This window comes from Ranitomeya variabilis, chromosome 2, assembly GCF_051348905.1.
Source record: "Ranitomeya variabilis isolate aRanVar5 chromosome 2, aRanVar5.hap1, whole genome shotgun sequence".
NCBI classification, from domain to species: domain Eukaryota; kingdom Metazoa; phylum Chordata; class Amphibia; order Anura; family Dendrobatidae; genus Ranitomeya; species Ranitomeya variabilis.
Genome location: NC_135233.1, coordinates 817,897,680 through 817,919,525, shown reverse-complemented (window position 1 = coordinate 817,919,525; position 21,846 = coordinate 817,897,680). Strand labels below are relative to the sequence as shown.

At 43.8% G+C, this 21,846-nt stretch overlaps 1 protein-coding gene across 1 annotated transcript in view; it reads left to right on the top strand.

The window, feature by feature from the left end:
* Nucleotides 1–21,846, top strand: part of BAG2 (BAG cochaperone 2) — a 94,923-nt gene that overhangs the window by 42,333 nt on the left and 30,744 nt on the right. The window contains exon 2 of the mRNA XM_077289999.1: nucleotides 19,393–19,502. Coding sequence (XP_077146114.1) covers nucleotides 19,393–19,502 — 110 coding nt within the window. The remainder of the gene's footprint in view (nucleotides 1–19,392; nucleotides 19,503–21,846) is intronic.

Sequence of the window (21,846 nt, the reverse complement as noted above, 5' to 3'; positions counted from 1 at the left end):
CATGTCTCATATCATGTCAGGTTTGGGAAGGAGATAGCAATTGAATTACCCGCTTTTCTGCTATCTAGCGCTGTATGAAATATAAATATATGTATATATATGTGTCTCACTGATATATATATATATATATATATATATATATATATATATATATATATATATATATATATATCCATATACTATGTGTAGACATTAATTTGATCTATTCTAACCTGTCAGTGTAATGTTACTGTACACCGCACTGAATTACTGGCTTTTCTATAGAACACCGATGCGTATTTCTCGCAAGACACACGCATGGTCCGTGTGTAATCCGTATTTTTCTCGCCCCCATAGACTTTCATTGGCGGATTTTTTGCGCAATACGCTGACAAACGCAGCATGCTGCGATTTTCTACGCTCGTAAAATACGGCTGAGAAATATATGGCAGATCGGAGTTGCCCCATAGAAAATCATTGGTCCGTGTGCAATGCGTAGTTTTTGCGCCTCTCATACGTCCGTAAAACTCTCTAGTGTGACGCCGGCCTAATTCAGTGAAGTATGAAAAACCTGCCCAGACTGGGTTCACCCATGTGACCCGGAGACCAGATGGAGGGCAATGTTCGGTTCTGTTCCAGTAAGAAAAGCAAGTGGAATATATAGTTTTTTTCAAGTAGGGTATGCACTCGCTGTGTCTGGAGAGGAGGTATCGGAAGGAACTGTAGAAAGTGTTAGTCCCATTCTTTTTAGGAAGTTCCTTCCTTCTTCCGGAGTTGATAGGATAGGATGTATTCTTTTGAGTCGAATTTCACACGTAGGTTAGAAGCCTTTGTCCACTGGTAGCGAACTCCTGCCTGCATGAGTTCCCGAGTGGAATGGGAAAATTATTTTCGTCTTTGTAGGGTAGTTTTTGACAGGTCCTTAAAAAAGGATAAGTTGCTGTATGGAGACAGGAGGACCTTTGAGTCTCTTGTCAACATGAGGAGATCGTTCTTAACCCCTGTAGAAAGGAGGAATAAATGACGTCACGAGCAATGTTTGAGGGGAGAGATAGTGGCCTTTGGATTCTGAAAACCTTCTTGATCAGATTTAGTACAGAGATATCCTGGATAAAAACCTCTTCCAGAGTGCTCTGGACCTCAGACTTGTCTGAAGGGTCACCTTCCAACAAGACAATGACCCTAAGCATGCAGCTAAAATAACAAAGGAGTAGCTTCAGAAAAACTCTGTGACCATTCTTGACTGGCCCAGCCAGAGCGTTGACCTAAACCCAATTGAGCATCACTGGAGAGACATGAAAATGGCTGTCCACCAAAGTTCACCATCGAACTTGAAGGAACTGGAAAGGACCTGCAAGGAAGAATGGCAGAGGATCCCCAAATCCAGGTGTGAAAAACTTGTTGCATCATTCCCAAGAAGACTCATGGCTGTACTAGCTCAAAAGGGCGCTGTGGAGAAACGGGGTCAGTGGGTGCTCTCGTCCGCTGGCCCGGCTGTCTTTAGCAAGACTACATGGACCACGGCTCATACCACTGAATGCCCGCTCTATCTCCCCGTGGGCAATACACTACACAGACAACACAGGGTTTTTCTTCACAGGCGCTTTTACTCAATACTGAGCAAAGGGGATGAATACTTATGACCATGTGATATTTCAGTTTTTAATAAATTTGCAAAAATGTCTACATTGCTGTTTTTTTTCAGTCAAGATGGGGTGCAGAGTGTACATTAATGAGAAAAAAATGAACTTTTTTTAATTTACCAAATGGTTGCAATGAAACAGAGTGAAAAATTTGAAGGGGACTGAATTTCTTTACTTTCCGTACCCACTGTGTGTATCACTGAAAGTATCTAGGTCTGAATGGTGTTCCCCAGCAAGTAGAAAACCTAGAGACTGGGAAGTGGATCCCTTTAAAAGACAACATGAGACATCCCCTTTTAATGAAAAGAAATAATGGGCATACGGGTTGGTTTAATTTATTTTTTTTCCCATAATAGAAAATGCCTAGGAATTTTTTTTTTAGTTGAGATATCTTTTCCGTAATACTAATTTTTACAGAGCGCATATTATTTATACACTTGTATTCATGTATTTGTCATATTGTCCTTGTTGGCAGAACGGGCATTTTAGCATTTTAGTATTTTTTTCATTGTTGACATATTAGCCCCTGTTCCAGGGAGAAGGCAGCCTCCAGAGATATGCTACAGCGATGATCTAGGTCGGTTAAAACCAAGCAGCTCCTGCAGATTCCCAGAACATAGTTATTGTATGATTGCAATGACTGGAGCCAGAACTCTAATGCTACTCCCTAAACTGTGTACCAGTGGTTGAGTGCAGTGATCTGGAAGGCCGAGACTCTAATAAACTGCAGCTACCTTCTCTAAGGAGGGTCCATCTGTCTAACGGTGGCTTCCTCTATTTATATGTGAAAACTCAGAAAAGTCCATGAAACAGGTTTTAGGACGGTCCACAAGTAGTCAATAACTTTAGTTCCCTCTTACTCCACTATTGTGTAGTTGAAAATAACTTTTTATTGTGTCCTCTTTAGCCAAAACTAATATGGTATGTCCCCATTGCATATAGTAAAAGACTTACACATCACTGCCTTCTTCCACTCCCGGCACCTTCGGATCCTCTTCTGCACTACATGACCATGACTAACTGACTGTCTTTTGTATGGAACAGAAGTCACTTTCTTAGTGAAAGTCCCTGAAGCTCATATTGAGGATCTCATAGTCTTAAGCCTCATTCACAGGACAGTAGTTTTGGATCAATGCTTATATGTTGAAGCCAGGAGTGGAACGTACCAAGAATAACTAATTGAAACATTGACCCCTGTTTTGTGTTTTGGAGACACTCCCTGTTTTGGCATACAAATACTAATGAACTACTGATGCAAAAATACTGACGTGACTGAGGGCTTACATTGAGTTCTGGTCCACACAGTAGATAGTTATATGAGCCAGCTGGTCAGAACTGTGGTGGCGTAGTGCAGAAGATGATTGGAACGCTATAAGACAGCGATGGGTATTTTAATATATGCACTGTGCTCATAATAACTTTGGCTAGGGAGGTACAATAAAACAAATTGCTAGAGGGCTACTTTAAGGGCCCCTTTCCACTTGCGAGGAAAACGGACGAGTGCAATCCGATAAAAAATCGGATTGCACTCGGACCAATGTTATTCAATAGGTGTCTTTTCATTTGCGATTTTTTTCTCAGCCGAAATCAGACTGAGAAAAATCTGGATCGGCTGAGAAAAAAATCGCAGCATGCTGCGTATTGCTGCGATTCTCGGACGAGACTCGCCAATGCAAGTCAATGGGTGCGAGAAAAAAATCGCACAGCACTCGCACCATGCGAGTTCTGTCCAATTTTTACGCACCGGTGTCCTTTGAAAAGCCGGCAATTCAGCGCGGTGTACAGTAAAATCACACTGACAGGTTAGAATAGAGTAGATATATACACATAGAATGTGTATATATACATATATATATGTCAGTGAGACACCTATATATGTATATTTATATTTAATGCAGCGCTAGATAGCAGCATAAAAGCCGCTAATTCAATTGCCGGCTTTTGCTCTCTCTTTCACAAACCCGACAGGATATGAGACATGGTTTACATACAGTAAACCATCTCATATCCCTTCTGTTATTACATATTCCTCTTCACTAATGTAAGAAGTGTCTGTGTGTCAAATTTGGGGGCTCTAGCTATGAAATTAAAGAGTTAAATGGCGGAAAAAATTGGCGTGGGCTCCCGCGCAATTTTCTCCGCCAGAGTGGTAAAGCCAGTGACTGAGGGCAGATATTAATAGCCTAGAGAGGGTCCATGGTTATTGGCCCCCCCTGGCTACAAACATCTGCCCCCAGCCACCCCAGAAAAGGCACATCTGGAAGATGCGCCTATTCTGGCACTTGGCCACTCTCTTCCCACTCCCGTGTAGCGGTGGGATATGGGGTAATGAAGGGTTAATGCCACCTTGCTATTGTAAGGTGACATTAAGCCAGATTAATAATGGAGAGGCGTCAATTATGACACCTATCCATTATTAATCCAATTGTATGAAAGGGTTAAAAAAACACACACACATTATTAAAAAGTATTTTAATGAAATAAACACACAGGTTGTTGTAATATTTTATTGCTCTCTCAATCCACCTGAAGACCCTCGCTTGGAAAAATAATAAACCAACAATATACATACCTTCCGTAGATCTGTGACGTCCCACGATGTAAATCCATCTGAAGGGGTTAAAATATTTTACAGGCAGGAGCTCTGCTATAATGCAGCTGTGCTCGTGCCTGTAAACCCCGGGGAATGAAGGTAATGTAGGTCAATGACCTATAGTTACCTTCAGTCGCGGTGAGGCGCCCCCTGCTGGATGTCCTCATATGACGTTGAGCGTGGGAAAAAGTTCCCAGGCTGCAGTTCATAAGGACATCCAGCAGAGGGCGCATCACCGCGACTGAAGGTAACTATAGGTCATTGACCTACATTACCTTCATTCCCTGGGTTTTACAGGCATGAGCACAGCTGCATTATAGCAGAGCTCCTGCCTGTAAAATATTTTAACCCCTTCAGATGGATTTACATCGTGGGACGTCACAGATCTACGGAAGGTATGTATATTGTTGCTTTATTATTTTTCCAAGCGAGGGTCTTCAGGTGGATTGAGAGAGCAATAAAATATTACAACAACCTGTGTGTTTATTTCATTAAAATACTTTTTAATAATGTGTGTGTGTTTTTTTAACCCTTTCATACAATTGGATTAATAATTGATAGGTGTCATAATTGACGCCTCTCCATTATTAATCTGGCTTCATGTCACCTTACAATAGCAAGGTGGCATTAACCCTTCATTACCCCATATCCCACCGCTACACGGGAGTGGGAAGAGAGTGGCCAAGTGCCAGAATAGGCGCATCTTCCAGATGTGCCTTTTCTGGGGTGGCTGGGGGCAGATGTTTGTAGCCAGGGGGGGCCAATAACCATGGACCCTCTCTAGGCTATTAATATCTGCCCTCAGTCACTTGCTTTACCACTCTGGTGGAGAAAATTGCACGGGAGCTCACGCCAATTTTTTCCGCCATTTAACCCTTTATTTTAGCAGCTACAGCGGCCAAATTTTGCACATACACACTACTAACATTAGAAGTGTGGAATATGCAAAAAAAAAAGGGATATGAGATGGTTTACTGTATGTAAACCATGTCTCATATCCTGTCGGGTTTGTGAAGGAGAGAGCAAAAGCCGGCAATTGAATTAGCGGCTTTTATGCTATCTAGCGCTGCATTAAATATAAATATACATATATAGGTGTCTCACTGACATATATATGTATATATACACATTCTATGTGTATATATCTATTCTATTCTAACCTGTCAGTGTGATTTTACTGTACACCGCGCTGAATTGCCGGCTTTTCAAAGGACACCGGTGCGTAAAAATCGGACAGCAATACGGATGTCATACGGATGTCATACGGATGTTGCGATAAAAAAATCGCATGACACTCGCATGACACTCGCACGATTTTCCTCCGTTTTTTTGGTCCGTTAATTGGACCATTTTTTCTCTCGCAAGTGGAAAGGGGCCCTAAGACTGGAGTACAAAACCTCAGTCTTAGTAAACCTTCCCCCTAGTTTTGTAGCATGGCCTTGCTGACCATACACAGTGATCTTTTACCTGTCAATTCATTCTGCTGATTCTGTTATTTTTGACTATTGCTACATAGAAAACAGTGACAGGTGCCAGTGAGTTACAGGTGACCTGCTGAACATTAACACTTTCCCTTTGCGTTATCTTTGCTCAAGATCTGCTCTTAAGACACAGTACAAGTATGAACACACACCATGACTGATAATGTCATGGAGGCAAAATAATTTTAACTTACAGCAAACCTGTCAGCATTATTTTACTAAGTAAACTACAGACCTTGTCATGTTGCCGCTGTTACACTGATTAAAAGGATGTCTGTGGTAAAGAAATCCGTCTTGTGGTTCTTGTGTAATCTGTATTAGAAGTTTTCAGTGAATGAGATGCTCGTGCTCTGGGGCGGAACTGTAGACAGGATCTTATCTTCCTGCTCTAGGCCAGAGAAACCAAGAAAAGACCTGACCACAAGCCGCCCCAAAGCACAAACCTGTTCTTCCTCATAGAGACAGACTGTGCTTCGGGGCGGCTTGTGGGCAGATCTCTCTTTGATTTCTCTGGCCTAGAGAACTAAGATAAGATTCTGCCTACAATCCCACCCCCGAGCTCCAGCATATCATTAAGTGAAAACCTTTAACACTGATTACACAAGAACCACTAGACAGATTTCTTCACCTGAGGTATCATTTTAATCAGTGTAACAACATCAACATGACGGTGCCTGTAGTTTACTTAGCAAAATCCTGCTGACCGGTTTGCTTTAAAGGTGTTTTCTGATACCTTGATGTTAATGGCCTATCGTACAGTGGACAGTACCAGATCAGTGTTAGTCTGACTCCCAGCACCCACAATGATCAGATCAACTAATTTTAAGAACTGCTTAATTCCTTTTAAGAGTCTTGTCAAGCTGTGTTCACACTGTTTTTTTGGAGTTCAAAATCCAAGAGCTTTTCAAACAGTTTATCATTGCACAGCTCTGGGTGACCATAACGAACACTCAACTTTGTCTTTTTAACAACAGAATGCAGTTGTAGCTTTTCATTCAAAGTGATAGTGAAGTTAAAGAAGTGTTATATGTAATTCGGTACAGCTGTGCAGCAGAGCTAACAGCACTGTGAGAGGAGAGCTGAAGATGCAAATGTGTTTGTAATAAGACAAAGCTCAGCTCTGCTGTAATGTGTTAGGCATAGCTCCCAACCGTCCCTCATTGTGCGGGACTGTCCCGCATTTGATGCTTTTCCCCGCTGTCCTGCCCGGGACACTCTGCTCCCGCAAACAACACAGGAGAATTAGCCGTCACACACCCCCTTGTGTTAAGCCACGCCCCTTCCCCATGTTCCTGAGTCTTACTCTTAGGGCTTCCTGTGGCATGAAGGAGGCGCTGCCAGCGCTTGGCACGGGGTCATGATCCGCAGGACACGGACTTGGCGAGGAGGAGGAGGACGAGGAGCTTAGCTGGATGTTGTGCAGGACGAGCAGGCACACCGACCCTCATGTCCCCGGTGTGTGCGGTGCCAGGTAGGTGCCAGCAGGATAATGAGCTGGAGTGGGCGTGCTCGGTAGCCATGTGCTGCAGCAGGCAGCTTGTTGCTCTGCTTGTAACAAAGGAAACTAGTTCTCACCGTGCAGAGAAATGTCTACAGATTTACTGATCTGCACCTAATGAGGCTTTGTGCTGTCACTGCCCCTCCATCACTGCCAGGGAAGCAACACATGCCCTGGTGAGGGCACCCGCAGGTGAGCGCCATGCAGCACTGGCACAGGGCTCACACACCCCCTTCTCTGGAGAGAAGCACGTGCCCTGCCTGTTATGTGTGGGGTCAGGAGGTGTTTACAGTGTAAATGTAGCAGAGCCATGTGTGTACGAGGTGTACGGAGCGGAGCCGTGTGTGTACAAGGTGTACGGAGCGGAGCCGTGTGTGTACAAGGTGTATGGAGCGGAGCCGTGTGTGTACGAGGTGCATGGAGTGGATCTGTGTGTGTACGAGGTGTATGGAGCGGAGCCGTGTGTGTACGAGGTGCATGGAGCGGAGCCGTGTGTGTACGAGGTGTATGGAGCGGAGCCGTGTGTGTACGAGGTGTATGGAGCGGAGCCGTGTGTGTACGAGGTGTATGGAGCGGAGCCGTGTGTGTACGAGGTCTATGGAGTGGAGCCGTGTGTGTACGAAGTGTATGGAGCGGAGCCGTGTGTGTACGAGGTGTACGGAGCGGAGCTGAATGTGTACGAGGTGTACGGAGCAGAGCTGAATGTGTACGAGGTGTACGGAGCGGAGCTGAATGTGTACGAGGTGTACGGAGCGGAGCTGAATCTGTACGAGGTGTACGGAGCGGAGCTGAATCTGTGCGAGGTGTATGGAGCGGAGCTGAATGTGTACGGAGCGGAGCTGAGTGTGTACGAGTTGTGCGGAGCCATGTGTATGAGGTGTACGGAGTGGAGCCGTGTGTATGAGGTGTACGGAGCGGAGCCGTGTGTATGAGGTGTACGGAGCGGAGCCGTGTGTATGAGGTGTACGGAGCGGAGCCGTGTGTATGAGGTGTACGGAGCGGAGTCGTGTGTGTACGAGGTGTACGGAGCGGAGCCGCATGTGTACGAGGTGTATGGAGTGCAGCGTGTGTGTACGGAGCACAGCCGCGTGTGTAGGAGTAGCTATGTGTGGCCATTATACGGTACGAAGTATCATGTGCGGCCAATATACAGTATGGAGCATCATGTGTGGTCATTATACAGTATGGAGCATCATGTGTGGCCATTATACGGTATGAAGCATCATGTGGGGCCATTATACAGTATGGAGCATCATGTGCAGCCAATATACAGTATGGAGCATCATGTGGGGCCATTGTACAGTATGGAGCATCATGTGTGGCCATTATACAGTATGGAGCATCATGTGGGGCCATTATACAGTATTGAGCATCATGTGGGGCCATTGTACAGTATGGAGCATCATGTGGGGCCATTGTACAGTATGGAGCATCATGTGGGGCCATTATACAGTATGGAGCATCATGTGGGGCCATTATATAGTATGGAGCATCATGTGTGGCCATTATACAGTATGGAGCATCATGTGTGGCCATTATACAGTATGGAGCACTGTGTGGCCATATTTTTTGTTTATAATTATTCTTTATGAAAGTGTGATCAGCAGTGCTAAATGGGTGTGGTTGGGACGTGGATATGGGTGTGGCTAGTTATGAATGGGTGTGGTCAGAGGCGTGGCCTAAAATTTGCCGCGGCGCACGAAGCGCGCCGCTAACTTTGTCTCTCTTTCCCATCTTCAAAAGTTGGGAGGTATGGTGTTAGGCCGGAGTCACACTAGCAAGAAATACGGACGAGTGCTATGCAATACCTTTTTTGGCCCACTATCTTACAGGTTTTGCCCAGGTGTACTTTTGGAGCGTTTGCTCTTTTATACCGCGGACCCCTGTGTCCATTGTGACCTGGTAGATTATTACTGTTTTGGTGGTATTGTATGTGATTTATTTCAACATATGAGTGTCAGTATATGTGCATATATACTGGGGATTTATTTGTGTACTCAAACCCTCCATTTTGATGATTGCTTACATGGGCAGTTTTACTGTTCTAATTATACTGTTCCATTGTGATATGTATATGGCACATAGGGATACACTCCTTAATACATCTGTATCTAATTTTTAATCACTCAAACTGTCACTCTGTTTGCCTTGTTGTGGGGTAGCTTTTGGCTCTATCATGAGCCTATAGGGTCTGTTACATGTCATGTTTATTACTTTTTAATGTTTTTAATTGGTGAGTGTCTGTTTGTATCCAATAAAATTATTTCTGTATTTTGTGGTGATCCCTGGTATGGTCTGCAGCTTTTTCTTCGTATTAGGCTACTTTCACACTAGTCCATTGGTACGGACCGTCACAAACTGTCGGCTCGACGTACCGACGGACAGTGTGTTAAGTAGCACAACGGGGCAGCGGATGCAGTTTTTCAACGCATCCGCTGCCCCATTGTAATGTCCGGGGGGGAGGGGACGGAGTTTCGGCCTCGCATGCGCGGTTGGAAATGGCGGACACGATGCACAAAAAAAGTTACATGTTACGTTTTTTTGTGCTGACGGTCCGCCAAAACACAACGCATCCATCGCACAACGGATGTGACGTGTGGCCATACGTCGCAATGCGTCGCTAATGCAAGCCTATGGAGGAAAAAACGCATCCTGCGGGCAACTTTGCAGGATGCGTTTTTTCTCCAAAATTCTGCGTCGATTCTGCGTCGGCGGCCGGTTCGGTGGTCGGTGCGGCGGTGGGGGTCTGCGCGGCGAATCTGCGGGGCTGTGCGGTGGTGGTGGCGGCGGCGGCGTCTCTGTGTGCAGGCATCATTCGATAGGACTGCAAGTCCCATCGGACGATGCCTGCTACAGTGACAGTGAGTGACACATTAACCAATGATGGGACAGTAGTAGTCCCATCTTCCGGCTAATGTGTTGAATGTAAAAAAACCCAAACACATACACACATGTTAGGGCATGTTAGGTTAGGCTATGGGTTGAACTAGATGGACTTAATATAACTATACTATACATATACAGTACATACAGACATACAACATACACCATGTGACATGTGACATGCAACATACGACATGCAACGTGCGACATGTGACAACATGCGATTACATGCAGCATGCAACATGCAATGACATGAAACATGTAACATGCGATGATATGCAACATGCGATGGCATGCAGCATGCAACATGTGATGACATGCAACATGCGATGACATGCAACATGTGACATTCACCATGCGACATGCACCATGCGATGACATGCAACATGCGATGACATGCAACATGCGATAACATGCAACATGTGATGACATGCGACGGCATACGACATGTGACATGCGATGACATGCACCATGCGACATGCGATGACATGCGACATGCAGCATGCAACATGCGATGACATGCAACATGCGATGACATGCAACATGCGATGACATGCAACATGCGATGACATGCAGCATGCAACATGTGACGACATGCGGCGACATGCGACATGCGATGACATGTGACAACATGCGACATGTGACATGCGACATGCGATGACATGCAGCATGCAACATGTGATGACATGCGACGACATGCAACATGCGGCATGCGATGACATGCAACATGTGATTACATGCACCATGCAACATGCACCATGCGACAACATGTGACATGCGGCATGCGATGACATGCGACGACTTGCTATATGCCACATGCAATACATACATACAGTACATACATACAACATACATATAGACATACAGTATCTATACACACCATCACTTGTCACTTTGTTCCCCGAAGCCAGTGTCACCTGTAAAAAATATTAAAGTAATAAACAAACAATATACTCCCTGATCCTTAGATATCCAATTAAAACGAGTGTCCCTCGACGATCTCCCGTGGAGAACAGCAGCATCAGCTGATGCGACCGCTCTCCAGTGGCTCCAGGAATGCAATGATGGAAGGTATCCTTCCACAATGTATTCCTCACAATGTATCCCTACGCCCCTGTGAGAAAATAGTCCCTAGTTTCACTTTTGGCATTGGTGTGTGAGAAATTTCCCCACGCAGCAATTGTCATAAAGTGAGACCAGTGAACTCTAGTAACCTCTCAGTGATGCACTGCAGGAGCCATAGTCTCCTGTCAGTGTGTCACTGAAGGTCCTATAGAGCAGTGCCATCACCCGATGTCACTGTTCTATAGGGGAGATTGTCGTGGGACACTCGTTATTAATTGGACTACGGCGAACAGGGAGTATATGGTTTATTATTTTACATTTTTTGCAGGCGCTGAAGTATGGTAAGTATGGTTAAATGAAGAATATTAAAATACTTTTTTCTGGCTGTGTCTCTTTCACTATTATAGGATTAATACAGTTATATGAAAAAGTTTGGGCACCCCTATTAATCTTAAGCTTAATATTTTATAAAATTTGTTTTTTTTTTGCAACAGCTATTTCAGTTTCATATATCTAATAACTGTTGGACACAGTAATGTTTCTGCCTTGAAATGAGGTTTATTGTACTAACAGAAAATGTGCAATCTGCATTCAAACAAAATTTGACAGGTGCATAAGTATAGGCACCCTTATCATTTTCTTGTTTTAAATACTCCTACCTACTTTTTACTGACTTACTAAAGCACTTTTTTTGGTTTTGTAACCTCATTGAGCTTTGAACTTCATAGCCAGGTGTATGCAATCATGAGAAAAGCTACTTAAAGTGGCCACTTGCAAGTTGTTCTCCTGTTTGAATCTCCTCTGAAGAGTGGCATCATGGGCTCCTCAAAACAACTGTCAAATGATCTGAAAACAAAGATTATTCAACATAGTTGTTCAGTGGAAGGATACAAAAAGCTGTCTCAGAGATTTAACCTGTCAATTTCCACTGTGAGGAACATAGTAAGGAAATGGAAGAACACAGGTACAGTTCTTGTTAAGGCCAGAAGTGGCAGGCCAAGAAAAACATCAGAAAAGCAGAGAAGAAGAATGGTGAGATCAGTCAAGGACAAACCTCAGGCCACCTCCAGAGAGCTGCAGCATCAACTTGCTGCAGATGGTGTCACTGTGCATCGGTCAACTATACAACGCACTTTGCACAAGGAGAAGCTGTATGGGAGAGTGATGCGAAAGAAGCCGTTTCTGCAAGCACGCCACAAACAGAGTCGGCCGAGGTATGCAAAAGCACATTTGGAGAAGCCAATTTCTTTTTGGAAGAAGGTCCTGTGGACTGATGAAACCAAGATTGAGTTGTTTGGTCATACAAAAAGGCGTTATGCATGGCGGCAAAAAACACAGCATTCCAAGAAAAACACTTGCTACCCACAGTAAAATTTGGTGGAGGTTCCATCATGCTTTGGGGCTGTGTGACTAATGCCGGCACCAGGAGTCTTGTTAAAGTTGAGGGACACGTGGATTCCTCTCAGTATCAGCAGATTCTTGACAATAATGTTCATGATTCAGTGACAAAGTTGAAGTTACACAGGGGATGGATCTTTCAGCAAGACAATGATCCAAAACACCACTCCAAATCTACTCAGGCATTCATGCAGAGGAACAATTACACTGTTCTGGAATGGCCATCCCAGTCCCCAGACCTGAATATTATTGAACATCTGTGGGATCATTTGAAGAGGGCTGTCTATGCTCGGCGACCATCAAACTTAACTGAACTGGAATTGTTTTGTAAAGATGAATTGTCAAAAATACCTTCATCCAGGATCCAGGAACTCATTAAAAGCTACAGGAAGCGACTAGAGGCTGTTATTTTTGCAAAAGGATGATCTACTAAATATTAATGTCACTTTTCTGGTGAGGTGCCCATACTTATGCACCTGTCAAATTTTGTTTGAATGCAGATTGCACATTTTCTGTTAGTACAATAAACCTCATTTCAAGGCAGAAACATTACTGTGTCCAACAGTTATTAGATATATGAAACTGAAATAGCTGTTGTAAAAAAAACAATTTTTATAAAACATTAAGCTTAAGATTAATAGGGGTGCCCAAACTTTTTCATATAACTGTAATGGATAGGTGTCTTATTGACACCTCTCCGTTATTAACCCGGCTTAATGTAACCTTACAATAGCAAGGTGACATTAACCCCTTATTACCCCACATCCCACCGCTACACGAGAGTGGGAAGAGAGAGGCTAAGTGCCAGAATTGGCGCATCTTACAGATGCGCGATTTCTGGGGCGGCTGCAGGCTGGTATTTGTTCCCGGGGGGGCAATATCCATAACCCCTCTCTAGGCTATGAATATCAGCCCGCCTGGCTTTCTAGCCTTTCTGACTATGAAATATAGGGGGACCCCACGTCATTTTTTTTTGGGGTCCCCCTATTTTAATGGCCAGTAAAGGCTACGCAGACAGCTGCGGGCTGATGTTCATAGCAGGCTACAAATATTGGCCCCCGGCCGTAAGCTTTCCCCCTCGCGCAGAAAATTGCGCGGAAGCCCACGCCATTTTTTTTTTCGTTTTTTTTTTACTGAAACATATTGTTCATTAACCCCTTTCTGCCAGCTGACGGAATAGTACGTCAGCTGGCAGTATCCCCCGTTTTGAGGTGGGCTTCGGCGGTGAGCCCACTTCAAAGCCGCAACATGTCAGCTGTTTTCAATACAACAAAAAAATTTACATGATCGCTAAACGGCGTAGCGAGAAAAAAAAATCAAAAGCCAAAATTATGTTTTTTTGGAAACGTTAGCTCAGCGCACAAAAAATTAGCCCTCACCCAACCCGAGATCTCAGAAAATATAGACGCTACGGGTATCGGAAAATGGCACAATTATTTTATTTCTTTTTAGCAAACTTTGGAATTTTTTTTCACCACTTAGATAAAAAATAACCTAGACATGTTTGGTGTCTATGAACTCGTAATGACCTGGAGAATCATAATGGCAGGTCAGTTTTATGCTGTGTGCACACGTTGCAGATTTGGGTGCAGAATTTTCTGCACAAAATCTGCATCTCCTTGCTGAAAACGCAGCTGCGTTTTTGATGCATTTTTTCACGTTTTTTTCACGGTTTTTGCGCAGTTTTGATGCTGTTTTTTTGTGCAGTTTTGGTGCAGTTCTTGAGGCGGTTTTCAGTGCGTTTTTTGCGTGGTTTTGATTCAGGTTTTTTTCTGCTATTTTTATGCAGTTTTTGGTGAAGTTTTGATGCAGTTTTTGGTGCGGTTCTGATGCAGTTAATTCTTTTTTTATGCAGTTTTTGGTGCGGTTTTGATGCAGTTTTGATGCGTTTTTGTTGCAGTTTTGATGCAGTTTTTAGTGCGGTTTTCATGCAGTTTTGATGAAGTTTTTGGTGCGGTTTTGATGCAGTTTTTGGTGCGGTTTTGATGCCTTTTTTATGCAGTTTTTGGTGCGGTTTTGATGCTGTTTTTGGTGCAGTTTTCTTGTGTTTTTGATGCAGTATTTGGTGCAGTTTTTGGTGCAGTTTTTGCTGCGGTTTTGATGCAGTTTTTGGTGCAGTTTTTGATGCAGTTTTGATGTGTTTTTGATGCAATTTTGATGCGTTTTTGGTGCATTTTTTGCAGGGTTTTGATGCATTTTTTTGGTGCGGTTTATGCGCGGTTTTTGTGCGTTTTTGAAAGCTAAATAAAGATATATTATTGAACAAAAAAAAGATTTGTGATGTAATTATTGTCCAACCTCCTCTTTTATATTTGTCTATCCCACACTCAATTACACACAGATAGATAGATGAAATGGATGGACAGATCTACATATAGATAGATCTATAGATGCATACATCTGTCTATTCATATATCTATCTATAGATATATCTGGATAAATATATCTATTGATAGATGTATGGATAGTGTAGGGTGCGTGTCCACTGTCCGGATTAGGCTACTTTCACACTTCCATCTTTTGTCCTCCGTCGCAATCCGTCGTTATGGGCAAAAAACGGATCCTGCAAATGTGCTTGCAGGATGCGTTTTTTGCCCATAGACTTGTATTTGCGACGGATCGCGACGGATGGGCACACGTCGCATCCGTCATGCGACGGACCTGTCGTGTTTTGGCGGACACGACGCACAAAAAAAGTTCAATGTTACATTTTTATGTGCGACGTGTCCGCCATTTCCGACCGCGCATGCGTGGCCGGAACTCCGCCCCCTCCTCCCCCTCCTCCCCGCTCATGACAATGGGCAGTGGATGCGTTGTAAAACTGCATCCGCTGCCCACATTGTGCTAAATTTACCACAGCTTCCGTCGGTACGTAGGGCCGACGGTTTGCGACGGCCCCATACCGACGGAAGTGTGAAAGTAGCCTTACATCCGAATTAGCTGTAGATTGGATGCTGCGTACTTGTAGTCCCATCGGATGATGCCTGCACACACACCCCAAAAGACCCCCCGCACAGTCCCGCACACACCCGAACAGCCCGCCCACACATACACATACACACACACAGTCACCGCCCACACACTTCCCTCCTCCCGAACTGCAGCGTTTCTCGGACCCACATCCGCAGCAAAACTGCAGATCTTTTGGTAAAACCAATGATGTCTTTCAAAAGTAGAACTTGTCCATATTGAAGGAAAAATTATGGCCCTGGAAAGAAGGGGAGCGATAAACGAAAAAAGCTGAAGGGGTTTAGAAACATGGATATGGACATATCTATGGAAAAATACATAGATATATAGATATATCTCTATCTATCTATCTATCTATCTATCTATCTATCTATCTATCTATCTATCTATCTATCTATCCCTCTATATGTGTGTAATGGAGTGTGGGTTGGACAAATGTAAAAGAGGAGGTTAGACAGAAATGACATCACAAATCTTTTTGAAGCTAGAGGAGGGAGGGGTTGGGGTGTGTTTTGGAGTGGGTGTGGTAGGTTCCTGCTTAGAAGCCTGTGCAAAGCATCATGGAACTTGTAGTATTAGAGCACAATAACTCTGAAGAAAGGAAGTTGTCGATTAACCCCATGAGAGCTGGATCCAGCACTAAAGATGTGCTGCTACTGCATGATAAAAGGTAATATTGCTAAAATAAACACAGTGGATGCTTTCAGTGGCACATAATAGCAAGATTTCTGAAAAAAAAAATATTGTAGTGGACAACTTCTTTAAAAACCCACTCCTTATGGAAAAAAGTTTTCTCAAGAGGTGCCAAGTATTCTTCATTATAAGATATGTGAATCTGCTTACTTGAGGACTCAGTGATTTAAAAAATGTCTTAGGAGCAGGGTGGATTGATTTAAATCACGCCGATTTAAATCACGATTTAAATCAAAAGATTTTTTTCTATTTAAATCGGATCGATTTAAATCATGATTTTAATCATGATTTAAATCACTGATTTAAATCAAAAGGTTTTTTTTAATATAAATCACGATTAAAATGAGAAGTGAGAGCAGTGCGCATGTGCGCCCATAGTTACACGGACGAAACTAGGGGCAACGATCTAACGCCAGGGTGAGGGGGGGACCCCAAAGTAAGTAAAAATCTTTTTTGTTTTACTATATGGCAATAGGTAGGTGTTTAAAAGCAGCATGTCTTAATTGTATAAACTATTAATAGCCTCCACATTTTGTTCATACTGCCCCTTTAATTCCACACTTCTAGCTTGGTTTCACTTTTGGTTTAGTTTCTTTTTCCATTCAGTTGACATGCCCAAACTTGTTGGATAGTCAGCAGTACTTGGCTGTAGTAGTAACAATCAAACTTCATAAGTGATCTGTGTGAGCCATGGCAGGTCGTAAGAGAGACCCTATTTGGGTTCATTTTGTTGAGATGCCAGCAGCAGATCTTGGAAAGAAAGGTGCAAGAGCAAAGTGCAAATACTGTCAAAAGGATATCCAAGGACTTGTTTGCCGTTTGAAATCACATTATGAGAACTGCAACCAGAAGGGAAATGAAGATGTTGATAGTGATACAACTAATGTCAATGAACCCCCACAGCTTCTTATGCACCAGGAGCCTAGTACTAGTAAGTCTGGCAATTACAACCTATTTTTTTAACAGACATTTTACTGGGATGGTTAAAGTCTATGAAAAGAGAAATTTCTAGCACTAGTAGATTAGGAGTAGTGTTGAGCATTCCGATACCGCAAGTATCGGGTATCGGCCGATACTTGCGGGTATCGGAATTCCGATACCGAGATCCGATACTTTTGTGGTATCGGGTATCGGTATCGAAACAACATTAATGTGTAAAATAAAGAATTAAAATAAAAAATATTGCTATACTCACCTCTCCGACGCAGCCTGCACCTTACCGAGGGAACCGGCAGCGTTGTTTGCTTAAAATTCGCGCTTTAACTTCCTTACGCGAAGTCCCGGCTTGTGATTGGTCGCACGCCGCCCATGTGGCCGCGACGCAACCAATCACAGCAAGCCGTGACGTAATTTCAGGTCCTTCAGGATTTTAAAATTACGTTCCGGCGTTGTGATTGGTTGCGTCGCGGTCACATGGGCGACGTGACCAATCACAAGCCGTGACGTCACGGGAGGCTGGACACGCGCGCATTTTAAAATGCCAGAAAAAAAATGCTAAGTGTCCAGCCTCCCGTGACGTCACGGCTTGTGATTGGTCACATCGCCCATGTGACCGCGACGCAACCAATCACAACGCCGGAACGTAATTTTAAAATCCTGAAGGACCTGAAATTACGTCACGGCTTGCTGTGATTGGTTGCGTCGCGGCCACATGGGCGGCGTGCGACCAATCACAAGCCGGGACTTCGCGTAAGGAAGTTAAAGCGCGAATTTTAAGCAAACAACGCTGCCGGTTCCCTCGGTAAGGTGCAGGCTGCGTCGGAGAGGTGAGTATAGCAATATTTTTTATTTTAATTCTTTATTTTACACATTAATATGGTTCCCAGGGCCTGAAGGAGAGTTTCCTCTCCTTCAGACCCTGGGAACCATCAGGAATACCGTCCGATACATGAGTCCCATTGACTTGTATTGGTATCGGGTATCGGTATCGGATTAGATCCGATACTTTGCCGGTATCGGCCGATACTTTCCGATACCGATACTTTCAAGTATCGGACGGTATCGCTCAACACTACTTAGGAGTCTTCTTTGAATATTGAATCTAGTATGATCAACACTTGGGATCAGGATGGACATTTTGTCCTCTTTGGTTAGACCTCATGCCTTATACCCCTTTAATACCCACTCACATCTCTTGGTAGGAGCTGAAATGTCTTTTCTCAAACTATACTAACTTTAACTATATCATGTGCAGGCAACTAAATATATCCAATAAGGATTTGCGCTAGATCTCACTAGAGCCTCATGTGTGGGGGATACTTTATTACATATTTTATTCTAACGTAACAACAAATATGTGTGTTCTTCTGATTATTTCACAGTGCCAACTGCATACATTATTAAATGGGTTTTCCACTAATGGAAAATCCCAGCTTAATCAATTCAGGATCCCGATTAAAATAAAAACGTGTATGCCCGCCTTCTGCAGCAGCACCGTTTCCTTAATGTCAGTGCCGGAGAGTTATGTGACTTGTGTCACGTGCAAGTGTCCGCTATTTGGCTGCCACTCAGCAATTTTCCATCAGGACAGTTGTCTGCTCTGATGAAATAGTAAAGGCTGCAGCGTATGAGCGGCCACTTATTGGCTACAACCTGCTCATAACACAAGGCACATTACTCTCACTGGAACAGCGCCGCTGCAGGGGTTGAGTATACACTGTGTCCAGTTTATTTGTTTGATTAAACTGGGGTTGTCCAGTAGTGGACAAGCTCTTTAAAATGATCTCGCAGACCTGATGAGGCTGGTGTACCTATGTTGAAAATCAGGATGCTTGTATAATCCTTTATTACACACATCTAGCCTACACACATCTAGCCTGATTGACAAATCCTCACTGTCCCTCCTCCCTGCTCCTGCTTAGTACAAGCTGCAGCTGCCAGTATGGTTTGTTTGGCAAAGACTGAAGATACTTGGACTCATGACCTCTTTCACTTTATAGCCAAAATCATAAAATGCTCATTGTGAATCAGGAATATACTTCCATTCTGACACATTTTTAAGGTAAGTCAACGAGCCTCATCAAAGGAAAGACATATGCTTGATAATGTATACAGTTTGTATTGTGAAATCTAGTTAAATATCCATTTTAAGAAATAGTCCTATGCACCACCTCTTCTAAAAGTCCAGGAAAGATTGGAAATTATCTAAAAAGGATTCATGTAACAAAAAATTATTTTATTTCTGCCTAGAGTACAATCCTTGCGTGATTCAGCGTCTGCACTGGAGCTGGAGAGAGAGTCTCTAATGGAGATGATTCACAATGTCAAGAACAGCCAGGACATGAGGAACATAAGTGATGGTAAGCTATACTTTACTAGTGTTTGGGGGTTGGATACATCTTCTGACAGCAGTAATAGTATGATATGGAGACACAAGAGATTGAACTGCTCAAACAGTTGGAAACTGTCAACTTGCCAGTCCACACACGGCTCAAAACTGGAAGGTTATCCTGTAATTGAGTTGTGTGAGGCATTTATCTTGCAATCACGTGCCCTGTGATCATTTGGCTTAGGTTGTACTCTTGACAACCTATATTCATCAGTTTATCCATATCATCAGCTAATCCTGACCTAAAGAGAATTTCATTTTACCACAAACCATGGTCTTGCTGCCATAGTACCCTCAAAAGTTAAAACTGCTTTTGGTGCACATACTAGTCTAAAATCTTGAGGAACTGTTTCGATTATCATGATGTTTAATGGGAACCTGTCAGCAGGTTTGTGCTGAGTAACCTACAGACAGTGTCAGGTCGGCGCTGTTATACTGATTAAAATGATACCTTGCTTGATGAAATTTGTCTTGTGGTTATTGCTTAATCTTTATTTTCAGTATTCAGTTAATGATATGCTCTTGCTCCGGGGCGGCCTGTGGGGGGTCTGCTCTGATTAGGTATTCATTAGTATGGCTTCTGACAGGTCAATATTCCCTCAGTAACCTGCCCCCTATTTTACTTAATGAATATTACCGTATATACTCGAGTATAAGCCGACCGGAGTATAAGCCAAGACCCCTAATTTTGCCACAAAAAACTGGGAAGACTTATTGATTCGAGTATAAGCCTAGGGTGGGAAATGCAGCAGCTACTGGTAAATTTCAAAAATAGATACCAATAAAAGTAAAATTAATTGAGACATCAGTAGGTTAAGTGTTTTTGAATATCCATATTGAATCAGGAGCCCCATATAATGCTCCATACAGTTTATGATGGGCCCCATAAGATGCTCCATACAAAATGCGCCCCATACAATTCTGCACAAAGGTTAATAATGACCCCATAAGATGCTCCATATACAAATATGCCCCATATAATGCTGCATAAAAGGTTACTGATGGCCCCATAAGATGCTCCATAGAATATTGTGCCCCATATAATGCTGCACAAAGGTTGATGGCCCCATAAGATGCTCAATAGAATAATATGCCCCATATGCTGCTCCATAAAAGTTGATGGCCCCATAAGATGCTCCATAGAATATTATGCCCCATATGCTGCTCCATAAAGGTTGATGGCCCCATAAGATGCTCCATAGAATATTATGCCCCATATAATGCTGCACAAAGGTTAATAATGGCCCCATAAGATGCTCCATAGAATAATATGCCCCATATGCTGCTGCTGCGATTAAAAAAAAAAAAAAAAAAAAATACTTACCTCTTGTCGCTGGGGGTCTGGTGCCGGTGTCCTGAGCAGGCGGGGACACCGGCATGCTATGGGGGCCAGGTGCGGGAGTCGCCATTGGCTCAGGACACCGGCACTTGCGATATTCTCCTGTCCATGTTCCACTGCCGCTGTGTCTTGTGACTCTCTGCAGTGACTGTTCAAGCATAGGGCGTGCACTAACCACATCATCGCGCCCTCTGACCTGAACGTCACAGCCAGAGGACACGGAAGACAGAGCCCGGCGGTGGAACGGGGACAGGTGAATATCACATGGCTCACCCTCCCCCGTCGTACTCATCCCCTCCTGGCGCGGTCTCTGCTTCTCATATGGTCTCTTGCGCCGACTTCTTGTTCCTGTGTTCAGCGGTCATATGGTACCGCTCATTAAAGTAATGAATATGTGTTCCACTCCTATGGGAGTGTAGTCGCGTCCATATTCATTACTTTTATGAGAGGTACCACGTGACCGCTGAACACAGGTAGAGCTGCTTGCGCCGGAGACCATCGGAGAAGCAGGGAAGTGCAGAGACTGCGCTGGGAACAGGTGAGTATGATGTGACAGCTGCTACTTCTGCCGCACCCCCTCCCCCGCCGACCCCCTAGGGCAATGACTCTAGTATAAGCCGAGAGGGGCACTTTTAGCCTAAAAAATAGGCTGAAAATCTCGGCTTATACTCGAGTATATACCGTATATTAAAAAAAAGTCACCTTCTGCAGGCAGGCGCCTGCGCTGCAGCATGATCGCATCTGTAATGTGTATTCAATTATTTTTTTAGGGTATACATTAAATCAAAAAACAAAAAAAAATCAGTCTGAAAAAGGCGCTGGCCGCGCCTGCGCTGTAGGAGCTATAGGCGATCCGATAGCTGCTACTGTACAGGCGCTGGAGGCACCATCTTGCTAGAAAAAAAAATTGTCTCTTCTAAGATGGAGCCGGCTGTGCCAGCTAAATAGCATCTATCTCTAGCAAGATGGCACCACC